This window comes from Mesoplodon densirostris, chromosome 9, assembly GCF_025265405.1.
Source record: "Mesoplodon densirostris isolate mMesDen1 chromosome 9, mMesDen1 primary haplotype, whole genome shotgun sequence".
NCBI classification, from domain to species: Eukaryota; Metazoa; Chordata; class Mammalia; order Artiodactyla; family Ziphiidae; genus Mesoplodon; species Mesoplodon densirostris.
The window spans coordinates 108,207,906-108,229,088 of NC_082669.1; the positions used below are offsets into that span (position 1 = coordinate 108,207,906).

At 43.5% G+C, this 21,183-nt stretch overlaps 1 protein-coding gene across 1 annotated transcript in view; it reads right to left on the minus strand.

Moving 5' to 3' along the window:
• Nucleotides 1-2,703: 2,703 nt before the first annotated feature.
• The window catches only part of RHEB (Ras homolog, mTORC1 binding), a 47,880-nt gene continuing 29,400 nt past the window's right edge, over nt 2,704-21,183 (minus strand). Inside the window, exons 3-8 of the mRNA XM_060108677.1 lie at nt 17,760-17,827; nt 10,600-10,682; nt 9,894-9,950; nt 9,734-9,781; nt 8,886-8,967; nt 2,704-3,179 (exon numbers count right to left, since the gene is read on the minus strand). Of these exons, the coding sequence (XP_059964660.1) occupies nt 3,087-3,179; nt 8,886-8,967; nt 9,734-9,781; nt 9,894-9,950; nt 10,600-10,682; nt 17,760-17,827 (431 nt within the window). The 3' untranslated portion in view covers nt 2,704-3,086. The remainder of the gene's footprint in view (nt 3,180-8,885; nt 8,968-9,733; nt 9,782-9,893; nt 9,951-10,599; nt 10,683-17,759; nt 17,828-21,183) is intronic.

The following is a 21,183-nucleotide window of genomic DNA, read 5'->3' on the forward strand; positions in this document are numbered from 1 at the left end:
AGACTTAGGACTCCAGAACCTAAACTTTGGGGGATGAGCCAAGCTGGAAAAATCAAATGCAAAGTCACTGGCTTCTTCACAGGGACAATCACTTTGCAGTTTGCTGTTTGTTAGTGTGGATTCTTTCCATCGGCTGCCAAGTTCACCTCCAGCTGAAGAAGCAAGTCCACCACATGACATACTTGAATTTTGTGCTTAGAACTTTGAATTGGAAGTGTTCTTTTTGATAGTTTTTTTTTTTTTTTTTGAAGCATATTTATTTATTTATTTTTGGCTGTGTTGGGTCTTCGTTGCTGCGTGTGGGCCTTCCCTAGTTGCGGCGGACGGGGGCTACTCTTCATCACGGTGTGCAGGCTTCTCATCGCGGTGGCTTCTCTTGTTGCGGAGCATGGGCTCTAGGCCCGCGGCCTTCAGTAGCTGTGGCATGTGTACTCAGTGGTTGTGGCGCACGGGCGTAGTTGCTCCGCAGCGTGTGGGATCTTCCCGGACCAGGGATTGAACACGTCTCCCCTGCATTGGCAGGCGGATTCTCAAGCACTGTGCCACTAGGGAAGTCCCGGAAGTGTTCTTCATTTTCCATCCGAACTTTAAAGAAATTTTCAAATCAGAAAAAAAAGAAAAATGCTAAAATGTAAGGCAAGGTCTTAGGAGTGATGAAATACACTATTAAATAATGACATTTAAGTCAAACCCGGCAGTTCTAAGAATTCCTTCAGAAGGCTCAGATAACACATCATTAGCATCGCTGACACAATGAATGTGGTTAATGACTGTCGCCGACACCTCGAAGGCAGTTTCCTCACTGTAAATAGGGCAGCACCTGCTTCACAGGGTGGACGTGAAGCAAACTGGAAGAGGTACTGCTGACCTGCTGACCGCCTTCCACCACCACCTCCAGGTCACGTGCTCCCCACCACCGCAGAGCACCTCTCGGCAACATCACACCCGGAACACATCACAGGCTCAGCCCATCAGGTAATCCAATCAACCGTCTCGTGGATGGGTCACCGCACTGGGAAGCGGGACTGCCCGCCCTGTGCTATTCAAGGGGCAAGGTCAGACCTAAGTTCTACAGGGTGCAGAGTTCTGTTGTGTTCATGGCACTTAGAACGGTGTGCAGCACACAGCAGGTGCTCAGAAAACATCTGAATGAACAGCTGAGCCACACCATGTAAAGAGATCCACGTCACCTCCAAACAGGGCAGCTAGGCCTAGAGGACATTCTGTGAGGGTCAAACTGTAGCTGCAAGAACAGGCTGCCCCAAGATTCCATTTACACAGAAGTAACTTATCAGATGTAAAATGCTGCCTGGATGAACTGAATCCAGGTTTAATGTGGTTCCATCCAGTGAGTACTGACACATATTAGGCCTAAGAATAAACCCTGTTAATAAGTAATGATACTACATTGCTAAAACTTATTTTTATTTAAAAAGTATTTGGTGGAGGTCTTCTAAGGCTCAAATTTCATCCTGGAATGATAAGACAGAGACACTATAAAGATTCAAAATAACGGCATATTCTTTTTTTAAAAACTAATTGTTGGCCATGATGGGCCTTCATTGCTGCACGCAGGCTTTCTCTAGTTGCGGCAACCAGGGGCTACTCTTGGTTGAGGTGTGCTGGCTTCTCATTGAGGTGGCTTCTCTTGTTGTGGAGCACGGGCTCTAGGCACACGGCTTCAGTAGTTGTGGCATGCAGGCTCAGCAGTTGTGGCTTGAGGGCTCTAGAGCACAGGCTCAGTATTGTGGCACACGGGCTTAGTTGCTCCGCGGCATGTGGGATCTTCCTGGACCAGGGCTTGAACCGGTGTCCCCTGCATTGGCAGGTGGATTCTCAAACCACTGTGCCACCAGGGAAGTCCATAATGGCATATTCTAAAAACATAGTTTTTCATTAAAAAATCAGTTACAAAGCAGTATTATATTTTATCAATAGACTCAATAACATTTCCCTAAATGTTAGAAATGGCCCTGTGAAATTTTAACTGGGAAGGAACATCATTTAAAAAATTTCGCTCAACTTGAACTCTTAAGAGTCGAGGTGATGGCCACCAGGCAATTGAAATCCTCGATTCTCCCTCGAAGCTGCTCTTGGCAGAACGGGAGGTAGGCCGTCTGGGTCTGAGGGAGGTTCAGGAAGCCCTGACCCAGAACACTTACCAGGCAATCTTCCCCATCCTTTAAACTCCTGGAGGTTTTGGGATAGTGACAGGCCAATCTATTTTCTAAGGCAGATCTTGTCTGCCGTGGACACCAAGCTAAGTAAAAGGAGAGACAGTAAGTGTATCTTTAGGTCCCCTTTTCTTCAAGTAGCTAAGAGACAAGCAAGAGGGTGACCAGAAGGCTCTAAGTAAGCCTGCAGCCCTACCTGCATGAAACATTCCAACCAAGGCGGGGAGAACAGTCATTATTGGGGAGCAACTCCCCTCACAGACCCCCCAAGGTCACTCGGCTTTAGTCAACAGGAACACCGCTCCCCCCAATTTGGGCACTCTACCTCAACTGCCCACAGCCGCCTGGTGGGCCACTCGCCTTTCTGTGGCCACATCCTCCACTGGCTCCTGGAATCCAACCTGGAGCCTTCTCGGAGGCAGGGAAAGCAGCTCTCACTCAGGAGGACAGGTTTTCTTCTTTAAAAGCCACACTGAGGAGCGCAAGGATTAGGCTTTGCAGCTATTTTATTTACAAGTATACATTTAACACAACGAAATAAACACTGATATATTGAAGCCTAGTTAATGGTAGTGTAACAATATGTATCATTTGGATGATTACATTATTTTAAACAACAAACTACACTGAAAAATTAATGCAATAAAATTCTTGGTCATAATATTATTAAGAAATACAATATATAAATTGAAAATATGATTGCTCAAAATTTGAAAATGGAAGTGAACTCATTTGGACCGAGTCAGAGTTTAACATAATCTGAAAGGAGGAGGTGGGAGAGAAGCTCTGACCCAAATGAAATCTTTCAGGTTAACAGAAGAGAAATGAAGCAGAGTTTATCTTGAAGGATAATGGCCAGGTTGCTTCCTCAGGCAGGCCAGGTTCCCAGCGCCCTCAGGTTCTGCAGTAGAATCACATCACCGAGCAGGAAGACTTTCCTTGTGAAGCGGCCCCATCAATTTTTTCTGCCTCCAAAATTATCCTTCTAAAAACATCAACAGCAGTCTGAAACCAAAGAGAAAACCAATGACAATGTTAGCGTTAGAAGCGGAGCCACGAGGAACACTGGCACTGCTGGTGGGGCTGCAGAAGGCCCACGGCCCACCCTGCACGTGGAGGCCCAGGTGTGGAGGCCAACGAGGCAGCCCCAGGGCCGCAGGAGCCGGGATTCCTCCCTCCCCCACCCCCACGTGGTGACTGCAGACCCACCGGAACTAACCTCAAATCACACTTCCGAGCCCTGTTCTCATCAGTCACAGGAAGCCCCGCCTCCTCCGCCTCCTGCGGTGCCTCTGGACCTCCAGGGTGGAGTATCCCCTGCTGGCTCATTCCCCCGGCCCGCAGGCGCTCTGGGACTACAGCAGGGCAGGGGCTCTTTCTCCTGGCCGCGCACCCCACCCGCTGCCTGTCACACCCTTTCCCCTCCCACTTCCTGCAAACTCTCAGCTCTGACTCAAGGTCGTGAGATGACAACCGTGCCCTCTGAGCCTGCTTCCTCTAGGCCACCTAGAGTCCCGAGTCACCCCCGGCCTCACCCCCCTCCTCCGGGGCAGCGGCTCCACCTCCGCCACCACTCGCACCACCCTGGCCTTGCACACCCGCAGGGGACCTCCTCTCTCTCCCCACTGCACCTCTCAGCCCCAGGGACCAGCCCTTCACAAGGAGGAGCCACTATCATTTAGGGGAGGAAATCCTCACTTGGGCTGAACGTCAGTCCCCGTCCTTTAAATGCGGTCATTGTGATAATCCGAAAATGCTCCTGTTTTCAAAAGCCTCGCAGGGCAGCACCTAGATCTTGTCATCACCAAGCAGCCGCCCCCCTCCAGCCCCCATCTTCCTTCTCTCGCCTCCCGGGCCAGCACAGACGTCCCCCAGGGCAGTCACCGGCCTCCTACTCCCTTCCCTGCCACCTGTCTGCCTGCTCGCTGCCTGCGCCACACAGCAGACACAGCCCACGGACGCAACTCCAGGACCCTGAACCCAAGGGGACCCCTGCTGCCCGAGCAGCCCAACCACATTTCTCTGGTCCAGTCAGCCCCCAGGATGAAGGGGTCATATGCCTCTTCCTCCCACTGGGATCGCTAACCCTCTTCCTCGCTCTCACCCTCGGCTGATGACTGGGCTCTACATTTCACCGGGAAAACAGAAGCAGCATTCATAAGCGAACTCTCCATACGCCGTCCACCAATGACCATGCCCTTGAATCTGGGCTCATCTACTCTGGTTCCCTCTTTCCTGCTGGCACAAAGGAGGCACCCCTAAGTGAGCCCAAGCCAGCCCCAGGCCCACCTCTCCTGTCTAGTCGAGGCCACTGACTTCAGCAAGCACCCTTCTTTCTGCATTACCAATTCCCCTCCTTTCCCACGACTATGCAGGCAAGTTGTTATTTGTTTCATCCTAAAAAAATGCACAGGGCTTCCCTTGTGGCTCAGTGGTTTAGAATCCACCTGCCAATGCAGGGGACACGGGTTCGAGCCCTGGTCAGGGAGATCCCACATGCCACGGAGCAACTAGGCCCACGTGCCACAACTACGGAGCCTGCGCTCTAGAGCACGCGAGCCACAACTACTGAGCCTGCATGCTGCAACTACTGAAGCCCACATGCCTAGAGCCTGTGCTCCGCAACAAGAGAAGCCACCGCAATGAGAAGCCCGCGCACCGCAACCAAGAGTAGCCCCCGCTCACCAAAACTAGAGAAAGCCTGCGCACAGCAATGAAGACCCAATGCAGCCAAAAAAAAAAAAAAAAAAAAAAAAAGCACAGAAAAATGTGTGGAAAGATGCATGCCAAACTCTTACCAAAAAAATAGAGCGTGCCTGGAATCTGGCTTTCTAGATAAATCTTAGCGTTCTCCTTGATTACCTGTGTGATCTGACTCTGACAAAATGCATTCTCTTCCATCAAATTGCTGAAACACAATTTGTGAAGGCCTCCACAGAAAATGAGCCAGAACTGCAAACATATCCCGTGGTTCAGTAATAGTCCAAGTGCACTATTCTCACTGACGTGATAATGTTTACCACTGTGCACTTTGTAATCAACAAATCTGACTGAACTCCACTGAGGACAGTTTATTTTAAAATACCGGAGCTTTGCTAAGTAATACAAAGCTACATTTGAAAATTTATCAGTAAAAAATTTGAGTTCACAAAGACTGGTCTCTGATCACGTGACTATTGATGTGGATGTCTCTTTCCTACACAAATTCTCTCTCTTCCTACTACACAGACCAAGAGTAGTAAGCATTCTGGTATACATGTGGATTAGAATCAATCACACCTCTTAACATAAGGGCTTAGAATTCCTTGGTTTCTCCCCACCTGATGGGGAGAAACTCACCCGGCTTAGGATCCAGTTGTCTTCAGCACACTCCGCGACAAGGTGAGCAGCATCACAAGAGCCACAGCCGAGGGCTGAGAAGTGTCTAGACAACTGGTCAGGACTGCTGCTTTCCAAGGATATGCATAGCATCACTGTATTTACCTAACTTGTGTACAAGAATCTTTCTGCCTTTCAGGATTATTTCATGTCGAATAAGGTATTTGTTGATCTGACGAAGGTGCTAAAGTAACCGAGACAACAGTGAGTTGGGTCATCTGATCTTCTCGCTTGTCTGGGATGCTTGAGGTCACTGTACTGCACCCTTGCCTTCTTTTAGAGCTTTGGTTAATATCAGATAAATCTACTAAATTTATCAAAACTTTAAAAGAATTACAGCAGTTGGAATTTTTTCATTTTAACTTTAAGCCTTGAGAACAATTTCCTCTTTATATGGGTACTGAAAAGGCAGTATCCTACCTTCTAAAGGAAACTAAAAGGTTAAAAAGTAAATCTATCTAGAACCATATTAAAAATCTTAAGCTACGGTAAAGTATAACATGAACTAGACAGAGAAAAGGCCTGCATCCTCCGACCAAAAAGTAGTTTAATAACATGCCCTAAGCATACCATTATAGGTCACTCTCAAAAGATAAATTAACCTGAGGCAACATGCCTTACTAAGCAATCCCTCTTAATTACATTCGAGGTAGGGTCCATAAGGTGTCTACACCTTTGAGGATGCTGGAAGGAATAATAAAGCAACTGCCAGAGATGCACAGAACAGTAACACACAGTGCACAGGGGCCATGTGAACCTACACGAATAGTGAAACTGCTGATGATGCCTACATAATTATAAAGTCAAACAGAATAACTGTTTTAGGATCCTCAGATTTTCACCAAAGAGAAACACAACAGAGCAAAGTTAGCAAGCAGAACCAAAGATAGCTTAGGGCCATTCAACTTCACTCCTCCACGTCAAAAAAAATTTTAAATTGAGATAGTTGTCACATAGCATGTATTAGTTCTAGGTGTACAACATAATGACGATATCTGTATATATTGTGAAATGATCATCACAGTAAGTCTGGTCACACATAGTTACAAACTTTTTTTTCTTGTGATGAGAACTCTTAAGATCTACTCTTAGCAGTTTTCAAATATACAATATTGTTAACCATAGTCACCACGCTATAAATCACATCCTCAGGACTTCTTTATTTTATAACTGGAAGTTTGTACCTTCTGACCACCTTCAAATTTTTATTATGCAAATTTTTAAGCATACAGAAAAATGGGGACAATTGTATAATAACCACTGAGCCCTGCTATCTGAGTTCAACAAATGTTAACATCTTTGCTATATTTGCTTGCTCTCCTTCTGCACCCCCCCCCATCTACCCCATCTGAAACTAAGCTGCAGACATTATGAAACTTGGCGCCTACATACTATGGTTTGCATTTTCTAAGAATAAAGATATTCTCTTCATAATCCCAACACCATCATTACACCTAAGACAATTAACACCATTTCCCTAATATATCTAAAACGTAATCAAATCTCCCCAGGTGACCAAAAATGTCTTTTACACGAGGGGTTTTAGAACCAGATTCCATTTAAGGTTCACACACAGACTTTTTAATACAGGACAGTCTCTCTCTCTCCCTCAGGAACACTCTAATCTCTATTACACTTTGGTTATGCACAAGGCCCTCTCTTCCCATCCATCAGAAAGCATGGTGGAGAGGAGAGAGGACTAAATTTGGGTTAAATTTAAAATTTAGTCCACGTTCTTATACCATATGAAATATAGAGTGACCTTAGAAAAGTTTACCTCTCTGGATCTTAAAACGCCTCACTTCTAAAATGAGACAGTTCAACTGGATGATCTTCAGGATAGATTAGACACCCAACAAATGTCTGATTCAATTCAATTAAGCAGTACAGGTATCTCTTACTATCTCAGCTCTTCTTATCTGAATTCTCACTTTCTGCACTAAATGGATGCAGATAAATCTCTTGCTATCTGGAACTTGGGAATCAATTGTATAGATTTAACTTCCCTCACCTGGGGACACAGGGACAAACAGATTTGCCTATCAAGGGATTCCTGGGTTGACCGGAGCACCTAGTAGATATAAAACCACTGTGCAGGACATTATGGAGAAAATGAAGGCCAGTGATATGGCCTTGAATCTCAGAATGAATTAAAGGGGATAAGAGAGAAGAAACTACTATTAATTTTAGCTGGACGTATCATGCAGGGGTCCAGGAGAAAGTGGAATTTCAGTAGAACCATGAGGGCTGGGGTCTTAGTGGTGAAAGGTGGCGGAGCTGGGGAAGAACAGCTGACTGTCCTCAACCACATCAAGCCACCCACCCTCACTGACCTGCAGTTTCCTCACAGAAATGAAAGCCAATTAATCTTATTGGAAGATCAAACAAGAGCACATGTTGAAAATACTTTAAGTATGTAGTTAATTAGACAAAGGATATTCCAAGTCAGAGAAGAATGAGAGTAAAGGGGAGGCATCTGGAAGTACCCCTTATCTTTAATTAAGTGGGAGGAATTTGGTGCAACTGAAAAGTACAGGGATACAGTGAAAGAAGAAACGGGAAAAGTTCGAATCACACACTGCACTCATCATGCTGAGGGCTTTGGGGTTTGTTCTATAGATGATGGGCAACCCACTGACAGTTTTTAGTTGAGGGTGACATCATCTGATTTGTAGCTTCAGAAGGTGAATGGCAGCAAACAGAAATACACTGGTGAGAACTCATGGAGGCAGGAGACAAGCTTGGACGTTCTCGGTCTAAATTAACGCCACAGAGGAAAAGGGAAAAGGAGATACGGGAAGCCTTCTAAAATAGAAGTGACATCCTTCCTCGGATATGCCTTTAAAGGAACATCTGCAGGGCTGAAATTGGGAAAAACGCTTGTAAAATGGTTCTTAACACTTTCTGTGTTAAAACAACACATGCATCTAACTCAGTTCCACCCAACAGAAAAAGGGAGGAGGTAAGGGTACAAAATTATTGCCAAAGTGATGTAAGATCATTCCTGTTTCTTTTCTATGCCTGGACTTACTTCTGTACCAGCCTTTAGTATGAAACAAAAATAAGACTATATGTTCTCAAAGGAAGTATTGCCTTTACTATTAAGTTCTATTTATCCTACAAATATTCTAGGTCTCATTTTAAGTAGAATACTGACTGAATTAAAACATCAATAGTATTGTCCTTAAGCAACCCAAAGATGGGTATTAGAAATGGTGGATGGATGAAGACTGAACAGGAGTGATGAAGACGGTTGGTGAGATGCTGACTGAGAGGAACATACGCCCATGAATGATGGGATGCAGGGCAAAATGAAGTTTAAAAAACACATACCTGATTTTCTTTAGCAGAAGATTCCAAAAAAGCTGCATTCCAAGATTCTGCTAACGCCTTCCCTTCTTCATAACTGATCACCCTAATGGAAAAAGAAAATTCTAATTAAAGTACTTTGCTCTTTATTATATAAAACATCTATAATTGATTTATGAGACAGGCTCCACTTTAATCAGTTTTTTTCCTTATGAAGCAGAAGCATGCTCAGCTCAACATTCTCATCCAGTATGTAATGCAGAGAAGCATTTCCGTTACCCTTGAGCTGGGGAACAGAGCGGACACTGCCTTATGGGGTGGCTACCCCTGCTCCAGCGAGTTCTTACAGTTCGGAGAACAGGACGCCAACACTCCAGTGTCTGCAACAATTGACTATTTTGAAGCCAGCTCGGCTATAAGCACCCAAAGACGGGGCAATCCTGAAAGGGCCCTCCGTGCGGTCCTGCAGGCGTTAGTTTAGCCAGTGAGCCTCTTCCTCTAGGTGTCAGGCTCCTCCCCTGTTCACTGCTCTAATCCTAAGCCCGGGACTCAAAAAACTATTTGTTGAATAAATGAGTGCTACCATTGTCTTTTTAGAGTCTGCTTTATGCAAAATGGTAAAAGAACCTAAAGATAATTTTCTAGTGTTTGTGCTCTTTTTTTTAGAGGAAACATTTTCCAAGACAGGTTGAGATTTTTACTGCAGTTTTGCTTCTGTGATGCACAGTCACCACCACATTTCTGAACACAGAAACACAGATATGCTACAGCTAAAAATATTCTTGCTATAAGAACAATAATTAAAAATGAAACTTCAGTGACTAAATTGTCTTAGACTTGACTTTCTAAATCAGTATTTAGAAGCTACTTACCTTTCCATATGTAGGTCTTTCTTATTCCCAACCAACATAATAGGTATCCTATTAATACAAGGGAAAAAAAAGCCAAAGTACCCTAGTCAGTGCCCAATTTGATTGTTCAGAAGATACTATTATGAGTATCTAACAAAAGAGATAAACTATTACTACTTACTGTACTTTCCCCACCATATCCAACAGTTTGCCATGGATAACTTTGATCACTTCAAAGCTATAAAACAAAAAGCATGAAATCAGACATAGATTTTAGTGGTGATGTTTTAAAACGTCTGTTATGTAATACTTATAGTGGGAAAAATGGAAAATGTCATAGACCCACCATTTTAATATAAAGTAAACCGAACACAAGGAATTCCTTTATTTTTTCCTACCACTCTTTTTCACATGTGCGTGTATTCAACACTCAGCAGCCCTTACTGAGAATATTCAAAGTGGAATAGGTGAGATATTTAAATGGGAAAGTCTACAACTGGGCTGATTTAATCTCTGAATAAACATTTGCGGAATGGTGCTTAGCGAGAGGGCCCTAGCAATCAGCTAATACGGTGAAAACACACAAAAAGTAAATCAATTAATGCATTTCCCATTGCAATCAGCAGAAAAGCTCAGATCACGTTCAGTCACTATCTAGTCAGGCAGCCTGAGGTAAGAAATAACAGAGTGTTTTTACACCATCAGTGTAAGAGAACACCTAATGGGATAATTTTTTTGCCCTTAACAACCGGTTTGCTCCATAAGACAACCACTAAAAACCATTAAAGTCTAGTTGTTACTACTGCCAATTCCAGCATAGTCCCTTAGAAGGATTAATGCCATCTAAGCACAGCAAATAAACTCAAGCAAGCAGAAGTGGGCCTTACCTTTTGATTGATGTAACAGAATACACAAGAATATAACCATTAATATCTATGGAGTATGTCTGAGGAAAGATGGAATATTCATCCTGTGAAAGGAAAAATAATTACATTTGAGTAGCATAACAAGCAATCTCACATATCACATGGTCAAAGAAATCAAAGTGAACAAAAAATGGATTAATCTGTTATTCTAGAGACATAGCCTACACACTCAAGATTTACTTAGGACTCATTTGGGGGCAATAATATGCTTTAAGCCAATAATGAAAAATGACCCAGGCTATTTTAAGACCTTTTCTTCTTCCTTCCTTCCTCCCTCCCTCCCTCCCTCTCTTTCTCTCTTTCTTTTTGTCATGCAGAATGCAGGATCCTAATTCCCCAACCAGGGATCCAACCCACGTCCCCTGCATTGGGAGCACAGAGTCCTAACCACTGGACCACCAGGGAAGTCCCTATTCTAAGACTTCTGAGGGACAGCTAACGTCTGCTGCAGTTCCTGGGAGAAGAAGATGGAAGGAATGAAAAGACTGGTTCCGTGATCTTGTATCAAGGGAAAAGCACCACGACCTCTCCTTTATGGACCTAAAAGTCCAGAGTCTCTTAGGCCTCACAGTAAATTCACAAGTGCTACTAGTTTATTCCATAAATGTGTACTTTCACCTATTTTCTGCACATGAGTCACAATGGCCTGAGCCCAATGTACCAGTCATTAGTGGGTTGCTACCAGCACTTGAAAAAGAGGAAGAGAGAAGAGAAACTAAACACTAGACTCAGTCAGTATATTCAGATTTTTTAGGATCAAATGAACTATATATTGAGCAACTTCAGGAATTAGAAAGAAAGGTATACATTATGTAATAGCCTGTTAGTACCAGTTTTACAATGCTTTAAGAAAACCCCTGCTGCTTTAGATACAGAATTATCAAAGACTACAAGAGTGTTTAATGTCAATGCAGTACTCAAGAGTGCCACTGTATGGTACAAACATTTCCTTCTCAGTTGAAATATCATTGTTAATATACCACACAGCCCAGGCACTATTATAGAAAAATCACAGCAAGCCACCCTTATATCAAGTAACTAACTGTCTCTGTTAACTCTACTGTTAACTCTGCAATTCCATAGTGTGATTATGATGATGACCCTGAGTCACTGCCCTATGTTAAAGTGTCTTAAAAAAAAAAATAATAAAGTTTGGGCCTCCCTGGTGGCGCAGTGGTTAAGAGTCCGCCTGCCGATGCAGGGGATACGGGTTCGTGCCCCGGTCTGGGAGGATCCCATATGCCGCGGAGCGGCTGGGCCCGTGATCCATGGCCGCTGGGCCTGCACATCCGGAGCCTGTGCTCCGCAACGGGAGAGGCCACAACAGTGAGAGGCCCACATACCGCAAAAAGAAAAAATAAATAAATAAATAAATAAAGTTTTACTATCAACTCTCTGATATTATAGTCATTAATCACAATAGCATTTCAACATCACAGCTTACGACATATGCAAAATAAAACCTTCTTTGATTTCATTAATAGTACACCTTTCATTAAGTTGAATTCATTTTAGTGTTGATGTTGAAAAACAAGTTGTTAATGGAATGAGACATCTTTCGACCCAGATTAAAAACAAAATTTCAAGTGATTTTAGTCACCAGCTCAGCTACAGCAGACCCAAAGTTCAAATTACCTTTTTCCTGAAGTGAAGATGTGGGAAAAAAGAAAAGGATCATCATATTCAAGAAGTACAGTGTAAAAAATGGGAAGTATAACAGAGGAGAAAGACCCTCAGCTTTAAAGCAACCAAAAAGGACGAAATTCCTAGTAATAAGCCTAAGACAATAAAAGTATATGATCCATCTGAAGAAAATCTTAAAATACTCCCAAGAGATAAAAGAGTTAAATCAGCGGAAGAGTGTGCCATGGTCTTCAGCAAGAATATGTAGAATCATAAGGATATCCACTAATTAATCCTAAATTAATATACAAATGTAACATAATCCTGATAAAAAGTATACTTCCGGAGAAAGAATAGCAACTGCAGACGCAGGTGGGTGGAAACCATGAAGCTACAGTAATTAAAATAGTGCAGTACTAGCTCATGAATGGAGCAGACAGGGAAATCTACAAAGACCCAAATAGTCATGGGAAGTAGGTATATGATAATACTGGCATTTCAAACCAGTAAGGATAAAAAGTAACCCTCAACAAAATGTACAGGGAACAAATGCAGAGCCATCTGGGGGGAAATGGCTAAGTTGGATCTCTACCTCAAACCTTAGCAAAAATGTACTCCAGAGGAATAAAAGATATGAAGATGTGGGCCTCCCTGGTGGCGCAGTGGTTAAGAGTCCGCCTGCCGATGCAGGGGATACGGGTTCGTGCCCCGGTCTGGGAGGATCCCATATGCCGCGGAGCGGCTGGGCCCGTGAGCCATGGCCGCTGGGCCTGCGCGTCCGGAGCCTGTGCTCCGCAACGGGGGAGGCCACAGCAGTGAGAGGCCCGCATACCGCAAAAAGAAAAAAAAAAAAAGATATGAAGATGAAAACTGCAACTAGGTACATAGTGGATGGGAGAATTTTTAAAAACTAGTATTGGCTAAAAAGAGGTTAATAAATTCAACCATATGAAAATGAAGACGTTCTTCATGGCTGAAAACCTCCCAAACAAAAAACATAAACAAAAGATGGACTGAAAATAAAACAGAACCCTGCAGCTAATTTTCTTTTTTTAAGGTATATCTATTTATTTTTTTAGCTGTGTCGAGTCTTAGTTGCGGCGCAAGGGATCTTTCGTCGTGGTGTGCAGGCTTCTCTCTAGTTGTGGCGTGTGGGTTTTCTCTCTCTAGTTGTGGTGCGTGGGCTCTGTAGTTTGCAGCACGCGGGATCTCTAGTTGAGGCATGTGGGCTCAGTAGTTGCGGTGTGCAGGCTTAGCTGCCTCGCAGATGTGGGACATTAGTTCCCTGACCAGGGACTGAACCTGCATCCCCTGCATTGGAAGGTGGATTCTTTACCACTGGAACGTCAGGGAAGTTCCACAGCTTATTTTCTAGTGCTAATTTTCTTCACACATTAAGTGATCTTTCAACTCAACAAGCAAAGACCATCCTCCCAATAGACAAGGGCGAAGTACATGAATAGACAGGAAAATGTACCGGAAGGAAATATAATACAAATGCCCTCAAGCACAGGAAAATATGATCAAATTCCTTCATAAGAAGAAAAACACGACACTGAGATACTATTTTTTCACCCAGCAGATTGGCAAATATCAAAAAATGTGGTAACCCGTCGTGTTGGCGAGGGTGTAGGGAAACAGGCACGCCTATTCACTGCTGCCAAGAATGTGACCCTATGGTCCAGCAATCCCACACCCAGGACATTTTCTTACATACATACCATCCTTCCAAAGTAACAGAAGACACTGGCTGTGGCACTGCTGGTGGTGGCACGACTGGAAACAAGCTAACTGCTGATCAATAGTTAAATTACGACGTATCCAAACAACGGGACATTACACAGCCATGGGGGGGAGGAAAGAGCCCGTATACACTGATACGGAATAATTTCCAAGATGGAGATATAGAGACACACTACTTTTTGTGTAGAAAAGGAAAAAATAGTTTAAAACTATATTTGCATGTTCACGTATAAAACAGCTTGGAAGCATTTACTAGAAACTGATAATGGGTTACTGTTGGCGGTGAAGCTAAGATAGCTACAGTGGAAAGATTTAATTTTGACTATTTACCTTTTTGTGTTATTTTATTTCTATAACATGTACGTGTATTATTATTATTTTTTAAATGAATTTAAAACTTTGTTTTTAAAAGGGAATTTGACATTAAAATTGACTGTCTCTGAGTCAGTTGTCATTGAGTTTACTTAAATTAGGTCAAAACAAAGTATTTCAAGCAAACTAAAAATAATCCACTCACTCTGTTCATTATCATCCCTAGCTGGGCAATTAAATCAGCTGTATAAGATACACTGCTAAATGAACAGTACTTGCTATCATAATCATTTTTCCTTGCTACCAGCAGTCTCAACCCCATGATATGAATCCGATTTAAAAACAGTTCTTAGAGCAGTAAATATAAGTGTGATCTCATCCAATTTCTACAGAACGAGGGCAGGACCGTGGCATAAGGAAATACCACCCCTGCTGCACCATCGTGAATTGTAAATACCAGCATAACCTTTTACGGTCTCCCAACTGTGAATACAGCCTTTTGGAACTATTAGCTGCAATGAGAACAAATTATTCAAAGTAGCTAAATCTGAAGATATTTTGTGCAAAACCTCTCGAATATTCGTAGCCAGCGGTAACAAAGCCCAAAGGAGCGAGACGGCAGAGCCAGGAATTAACCCATGCTCTTTGCATACTCACACTGTACACTCACTCCCTGAGAGCTCTGATCCTTTTGGGGTCATTCTTTATGTTACTCTGTCATGAAAACAGTTAAAGGCGTGTGATGTCCAAGTGTACATTTATGCTTTAGAGCAAAACAGAATCTCTGAGGAACACACATTCTATTTTCACAAGGAGAGTCAATATAAAGAATTTTCTCTCCAGAGAATGTTTTCAAGGACAGCTCTCCTCCAAGTATAAGAGATTCCTGCACGACTCCCACTCACACTGTGAGCCTCAACTCAGTTTCCATGCTAGGCCCCCGCTCTAGCCTCAGTGGCATCAAAGAACTACAAGTAAGGATCAAGTTCTCTTGAAGCTTATAAATCGCCTCTAAAACATGTAACAATCCTGTGAAGGCAGGCACCACAGTTATCACCATTATGCAGATGAAACGTATGAGGCACAGAAAAGTTTGTTACCTTTCTCAAGGTCAATGAGTTAGTAAGAAAACCTAGGATTCAAATCCAGGCAGTGTGACTGCAGAGCCCACGCTCCAAACAACTATGAAATACTGATTCTCCTTCTGGCCTATTATAAAATGAATTGCTATAGTTACGTCACATGAAAGTGATTTATCAATCTGCATCCTTACCCTTACTTTCCACGAGCTTAATGAAAATTCAAAACAAAGATATAAAAGCAAACCGAAATCTTTTTTTTTTTTTTTTGGCCGCGTTGGATCTTCATTGCTGCATGCTGGTTTTCTCTAGTTGCGGCGAGCGGGGGCTATTCTTCATTGCAGTGCACGGGCTTTAGGCGCGCGGGCTCAGTAGTTGTGGCACACGGGCTTAGCTGCTCCGCAACACGTGGAATCTTCCTGGACCAGGGATCGAACCCGTGTCCCCTGCATTGGCAGGAGGATTCTTTTTTTTTTAATGGATTTTTAAAAATTGTTACATACATACATACATTTATTTATGGCTGCGTTGGGTCTTCGTTGCTGCGCGCGGGTTTTCTCTAGTTGTGGCAAGCGGGGGCTACTCTTCATTGCAGCGTGCGGGCTTCTCATTGTGGTGGCTTCTCTTTGTTGAGGAGCACGGGCTCTAGGCGCGTGGGTTTCAGTAGTTGGGGCACGCAGGCTCAGTAGTTGTGGCTCACGGGCTCTAGAGCACAAGCTCAGTAGTTGTGGCACACGGGCTTAGTTGCTCTGCAGTGTGTGGGATCTTCCTGGAACAGGGCTTGAACCCGTGTCCCCTGCATTGGCAGGAGGATTCCTAACCACCGCGCCACCAGGGAATTTCCAGCAGGAGGATTCTTAACTGCTGCGCCACCAGGGAAGCCCCAAACCGAAATATTGATAATGTCAGACTCCCATATTTCTTCACCTGGGACACTCTCAGCTTATACCTGCTGTCCCAGCCTGACTGTTACCAGTGTCCCCCTTCACTCTTAGACATGTCTCGTTTTAGGTAATAAATTACACAACTGCCTGAACTATTATAAAAAATACCAACACTAAGAATCCAGAACAAGGTCCTACCCCAGAGGCTCTTCGTACACTAACTTCTAAGACAAGCTGCGTCCTCTATGTTGTCAGTCGCTAACGGAGACTTCTGTTATTTCCCTTGTTCCAACAGGCTCCCGTTCTATCAACAGGCAGGTACCCCGCAGGGTAAAAGCCTAGGATGGCTCTGCTCCAAGAACACCACCATGAGGCCTGAAGACGAAAGCCCAGCACCTCCACCACGGATGGTGAGTGAATGACTTACGGTATAGCTCACTGTCATACACGTTTGACTTATTTTATTTGAAGCTTCCAGAATGGAAACTCCAGGGTTCCTCCAGTGCTAAAACGACCCAATACAGCTATTTTCTTGCTTCACTAGGGCGGTTACACTTTCCTTCTATGTTCATTTCAAAATATAAAGCAGAGGGAGTTCATTCCAAACCTGTAATACAGGCCACATCTTTCTAGGTCTATGCCAGTTTCCCCAGGTTCCAGAAAAAAGCCTCCATTTAACACGGCAGACCAGTCTACCCTATGCTCACCCTCCTGCTAGTCTGATCCTTTGTCGGTTATAAGATGCAAGGGGACACCCCAGCTTCTTTACATGCCCCACCCTCCACTCAACAGTAATATATAATTCAGCCGAACAAAATGGTTTCCAGTAAAAGCAAGACTCGGTGACATGGAATGGGGAAGGTGCGCTGTCACAAGGGTTCTCTTGGCTCCCTTCAAGTTCTCTTAATTTCTTTCATCCTTTGCTTCCAGTCGATTCCTCTGGCGATCCAGTCGCCACATCACTGCCACATTAACCTGTGCATACCTCTTTTGGGGGTTACTCACCTTTGGCAGTTACTGTCTAGCAAATCAGACCGACACTCTTTAATCTTGTAGTCATATAATAGATCCAATACAACCAGCTCATTTCTGCCCTATGCCTTTCCCAAGCCCTTCGCCTAGAAAAGATCAACTTCTCTTCTTAACGTAGGAGGATACATACTACAAAGGGAGGAAAAGGGCTAATGTGATTCTCTGATACAGAATCAACCTTTAGAAAATAGAAAACAACTAACCTTTAATAAATATAAACCTTCACAATGTTATGATGAATATATTTAAAACAATTCTACAGTAGAAAAACAAGGTAATTATTTGAAAAACTTCCGTAAATATCTTAGAAAAGACAAAGTAGACAGCCTGTTAATATCCAAACACACATAAGTCACGAGGGGTTTTCTTGGCAGTGTCCTTGTGTTTAAGCCGTCAGTGGCAGGGCTAGGACTGTTGGGTGCGCTATATGGGATTCTGACACACTTACCTGCCCAGCTGTATCTACAAGTTGAAGATGATATTCTTGTCCATTTACTGTGATCAATTTTGTGAAAGCTACAGTGAAAAAGGAATTAAATATTAGCTAGAAAAACATGAACTTTGGATCACTGAAAGCTCAAACAATGACAACCAATTAAGCAGAGTCCTTAGTAATCTCATAAAAAGATCCCACAAAACAAAAAAGAATATCTGAGTTTACAGATTGTTCCCTACTTCCATTATTTAACTAAGCAACGCTGACTGACTAAAACCAATGTTGCATAAACTTTGAACGTTTTCCAAAGAAACAAAGTAGGCAACGCTTCGAATCTTATAAAAGTGATCTGAATGCTCTAGCTGTGGACAGTCTTTTCCTCTTGTGAAAAAGTGAAATATATTACATAAAGTCTGAGTTCTAGAATGAACCAAAAGCACACAACTTGTCATTAATTTATAGCAAGTCTGGTGCCAGAGCAGGAAGAGCTGATATTAACTGAAATGCTAAGAACTTTCAGTACCTAGAAAATTAGCAATTTTATTGAGAGAGGACAGCAACAGAACATGTTCTGTGTGAAGCCATCATCTCCACTTAGCTGAAAGATGCAAGCAATTTGTCACAACAACCTTTACCTATCTGGGGGGAATCAGACTCAACTTGGGGAAAATTCACAATTCTAAGGAGACAGACTTCAAACAAATGGAGAGGAAAGAACTATTAATAGTAACAGGATATTAAAAAGTAACCATCTGGAACCCTGATAACGAAATGGAACAGATTTCTTCCGTACACCCCGTCCCAGCCATCTTGACTCACAATGAGTCTTCAAATCTCCTGACCGGAGCCGGGCAACAGAATCTATCCCTTGAACAGCTGAGAGAGGACCCACTTTTGCCGACTTTGTACCACACACAAGAGAGAAAGCAAAAAGAGACAGATGAAAATCAGGAGAGAAAACCGTTAACAAGGAGAGAGAGATCTTATCTGAATGATGAATTCCACTGGGAGAGAAAGGATGGCTGAAAGAGAAGCAATAATCAAAGATACTCATACTAGCACCATACTTTTCTGATGTGGGCAGGGCTGCTAGAATCAGGGGAGTGAAAATTACAGACCAGACTACTCAAGCCAATTGCCACACTTTATTTCATTCTTGTGCCCTTTCTGAAAATTATCACTTTAATGAAATAGTCAAACTAGATGAAAACTGAATTAGGATATAACAAGATAGGGAGTACCCAATATAAACAGTTTTCATCATTTCTAAGAAAAAAACTCTATTGGAATTTTTTTTCCCCCACGTTGTAACCTCTCTGAACTTGGGATGCCCAACGACACCTCAGTCAGGTAAGATCAAAGGTGCGTCTTAGACTCGATGAAAATTCTGTAAGGAATGCTGGTGAGCAACAAACCTGTAACCTTCAATTGGAACTAAGTAGTTGTGGTTATGAAGTATAATGGAGTTATTATGAAAGGATTATTGAAACAAAACATTCGTTCATTCAAGAACTCTTTTTTGAGTGCCTATGATCACCACCAGCATTGTTCTAGGTGTTCGAGACACTGCAGTCTCTGACCTCGGTGAGCTGACATCCCAGTAAAAGGAGAAAGAAGCAGACAGAGAGGCAAACAAGACATACACACAGTCAGGTATCTTCTCTGTGAGAAGCATCCAGGCAGAGCCTAAACTGCGAGTGAAGAAGTAAGAAAGGCAAGGAAAAGTGAGAAGGCAAAGCAGCTGAGCCCGTGAGAGAACGGCTGGAGACGAGGCAGGAGACGTTATTAGGACACGGTGAGGACTGCAGGCTTTTATTCCGAATGCGACGGGAAAACCAAGGGTTTTGAGCAGGGAGTAACCTGGTCTGATTTATATTTTAGAAAGATCACGCTGGCTATGCTGTGAGTAATTGAAACGGACAAAAATGGATGAGGAACATCAGTAGGAGCCCACAGTACAGTGGCTACACAGACTATCGTGACCAAAGGATGACGGTGGCCTGGACCAGAGGGGTGGAGACGGAGGTGTGAGAAATGGTGGATTCTGGATGCACTGCACAGGAAGAACCAAAAGGAGTTTCTGATTGACTGGAAGTAGGTGTGAGAAAACGGAGGTCAGGATGACTCCAAAGTTTGTGGCCTGAGCAAATGCAGGATTTACCATCTAACAACAGAGGGAAAGCCTGGAGGAGCAGCACAGGGGGAGGGAGCAGGGGCGGGGTTTAGGTAGGTTCAGTTGGAAAGCCCACGAAATACCAGTTCAGGGGAGAGGAGAGGCTGGGAGCTGTGGTGAGCCCAGCGAGTTTTTGGAGAGTGAGGATCACAAGAAAGCAAGTTCAGAGAGAGTCAGAGGGGCACCTGTGACGCTGGGTCAGAAAAACAACGAAAATTCAGCCAACGAGGCTGGGGGAGTACTGGCTAGTGAGGGAAGAGACAGACAAGAAATAAGATATTAATAAACGTTTTAGTATTTCGTTGCATATAAAAAGGATGTAAATCCTCCTACACATGGCAGTGAAATGAAACTGAAGACCTTCCATCTGCCACAGGAAAACTGCCTCTTCTTGTTACTATAGAAAAAAGGGAAGTGTAATGAGAGGTATGTCTGTCAGTTCCATAAACCAGGAACAGATTCTCCTACGCCCTCCTTGTGTAGAAAGGCAAAGCTGGCTCTCTCCTGGTATCACTTTCCTCTCTCCCTCCCTTTTTCAATCACTGGAGAAATTAATCCAATTTCCAACCTAAAACCCTGAGACTGCCCTAAGCAGACTAATAGCCACTTACTAGTTACACCTACTAAGCAAGGAAATAAGAGATTTCTAAAACTGGATATTCACAAAGTAAGATTTGTATTACTAAAGTGTATTGAGAACTCCTAATTCATACCCTACTGAGAAGTCTACCCACCATGCAATGCTCCATAATGCTGCAAAACTCCTAATGAGAATTCCCCAACTTTCTGAGAGCGGCTTTATTAATTCATCAACAGGGCTATCTTGAGATGGCAGAAACTGTGAACTGCTATTTTTTCCTTTAAATTATAAACCACCATTAGTTAAATTTCATCATATCAATTTAGTTTGCATGAGTTGTGAGATTAACACTACAGTATATAAAAAAGCTACATCTTCATAGCAGTATTTGGTCTAGAAATTTCCCCAAACTAGAAAATATTATGGTTTCATTGATATTATTCTCCTATACCCCTATATTAAAAGAAGATGACAGGGCCTCCCTGGTGGCGCAAGTGGTTGAGAGTCCGCCTGCCGATGCAGGGGATACGGGTTCGTGCCCCGGTCTGGGAGGAGCCCATATGCCGCGGAGCGGCTGGGCCCGTGAGCCATGGCCGCTGGGCCTGCGCGTCCGGAGCCTGCACGTCCGGAGCCTGTGCTCTGCAACGGGGGAGGCCACAACAGTGAGAGGCCCGCATACCGCA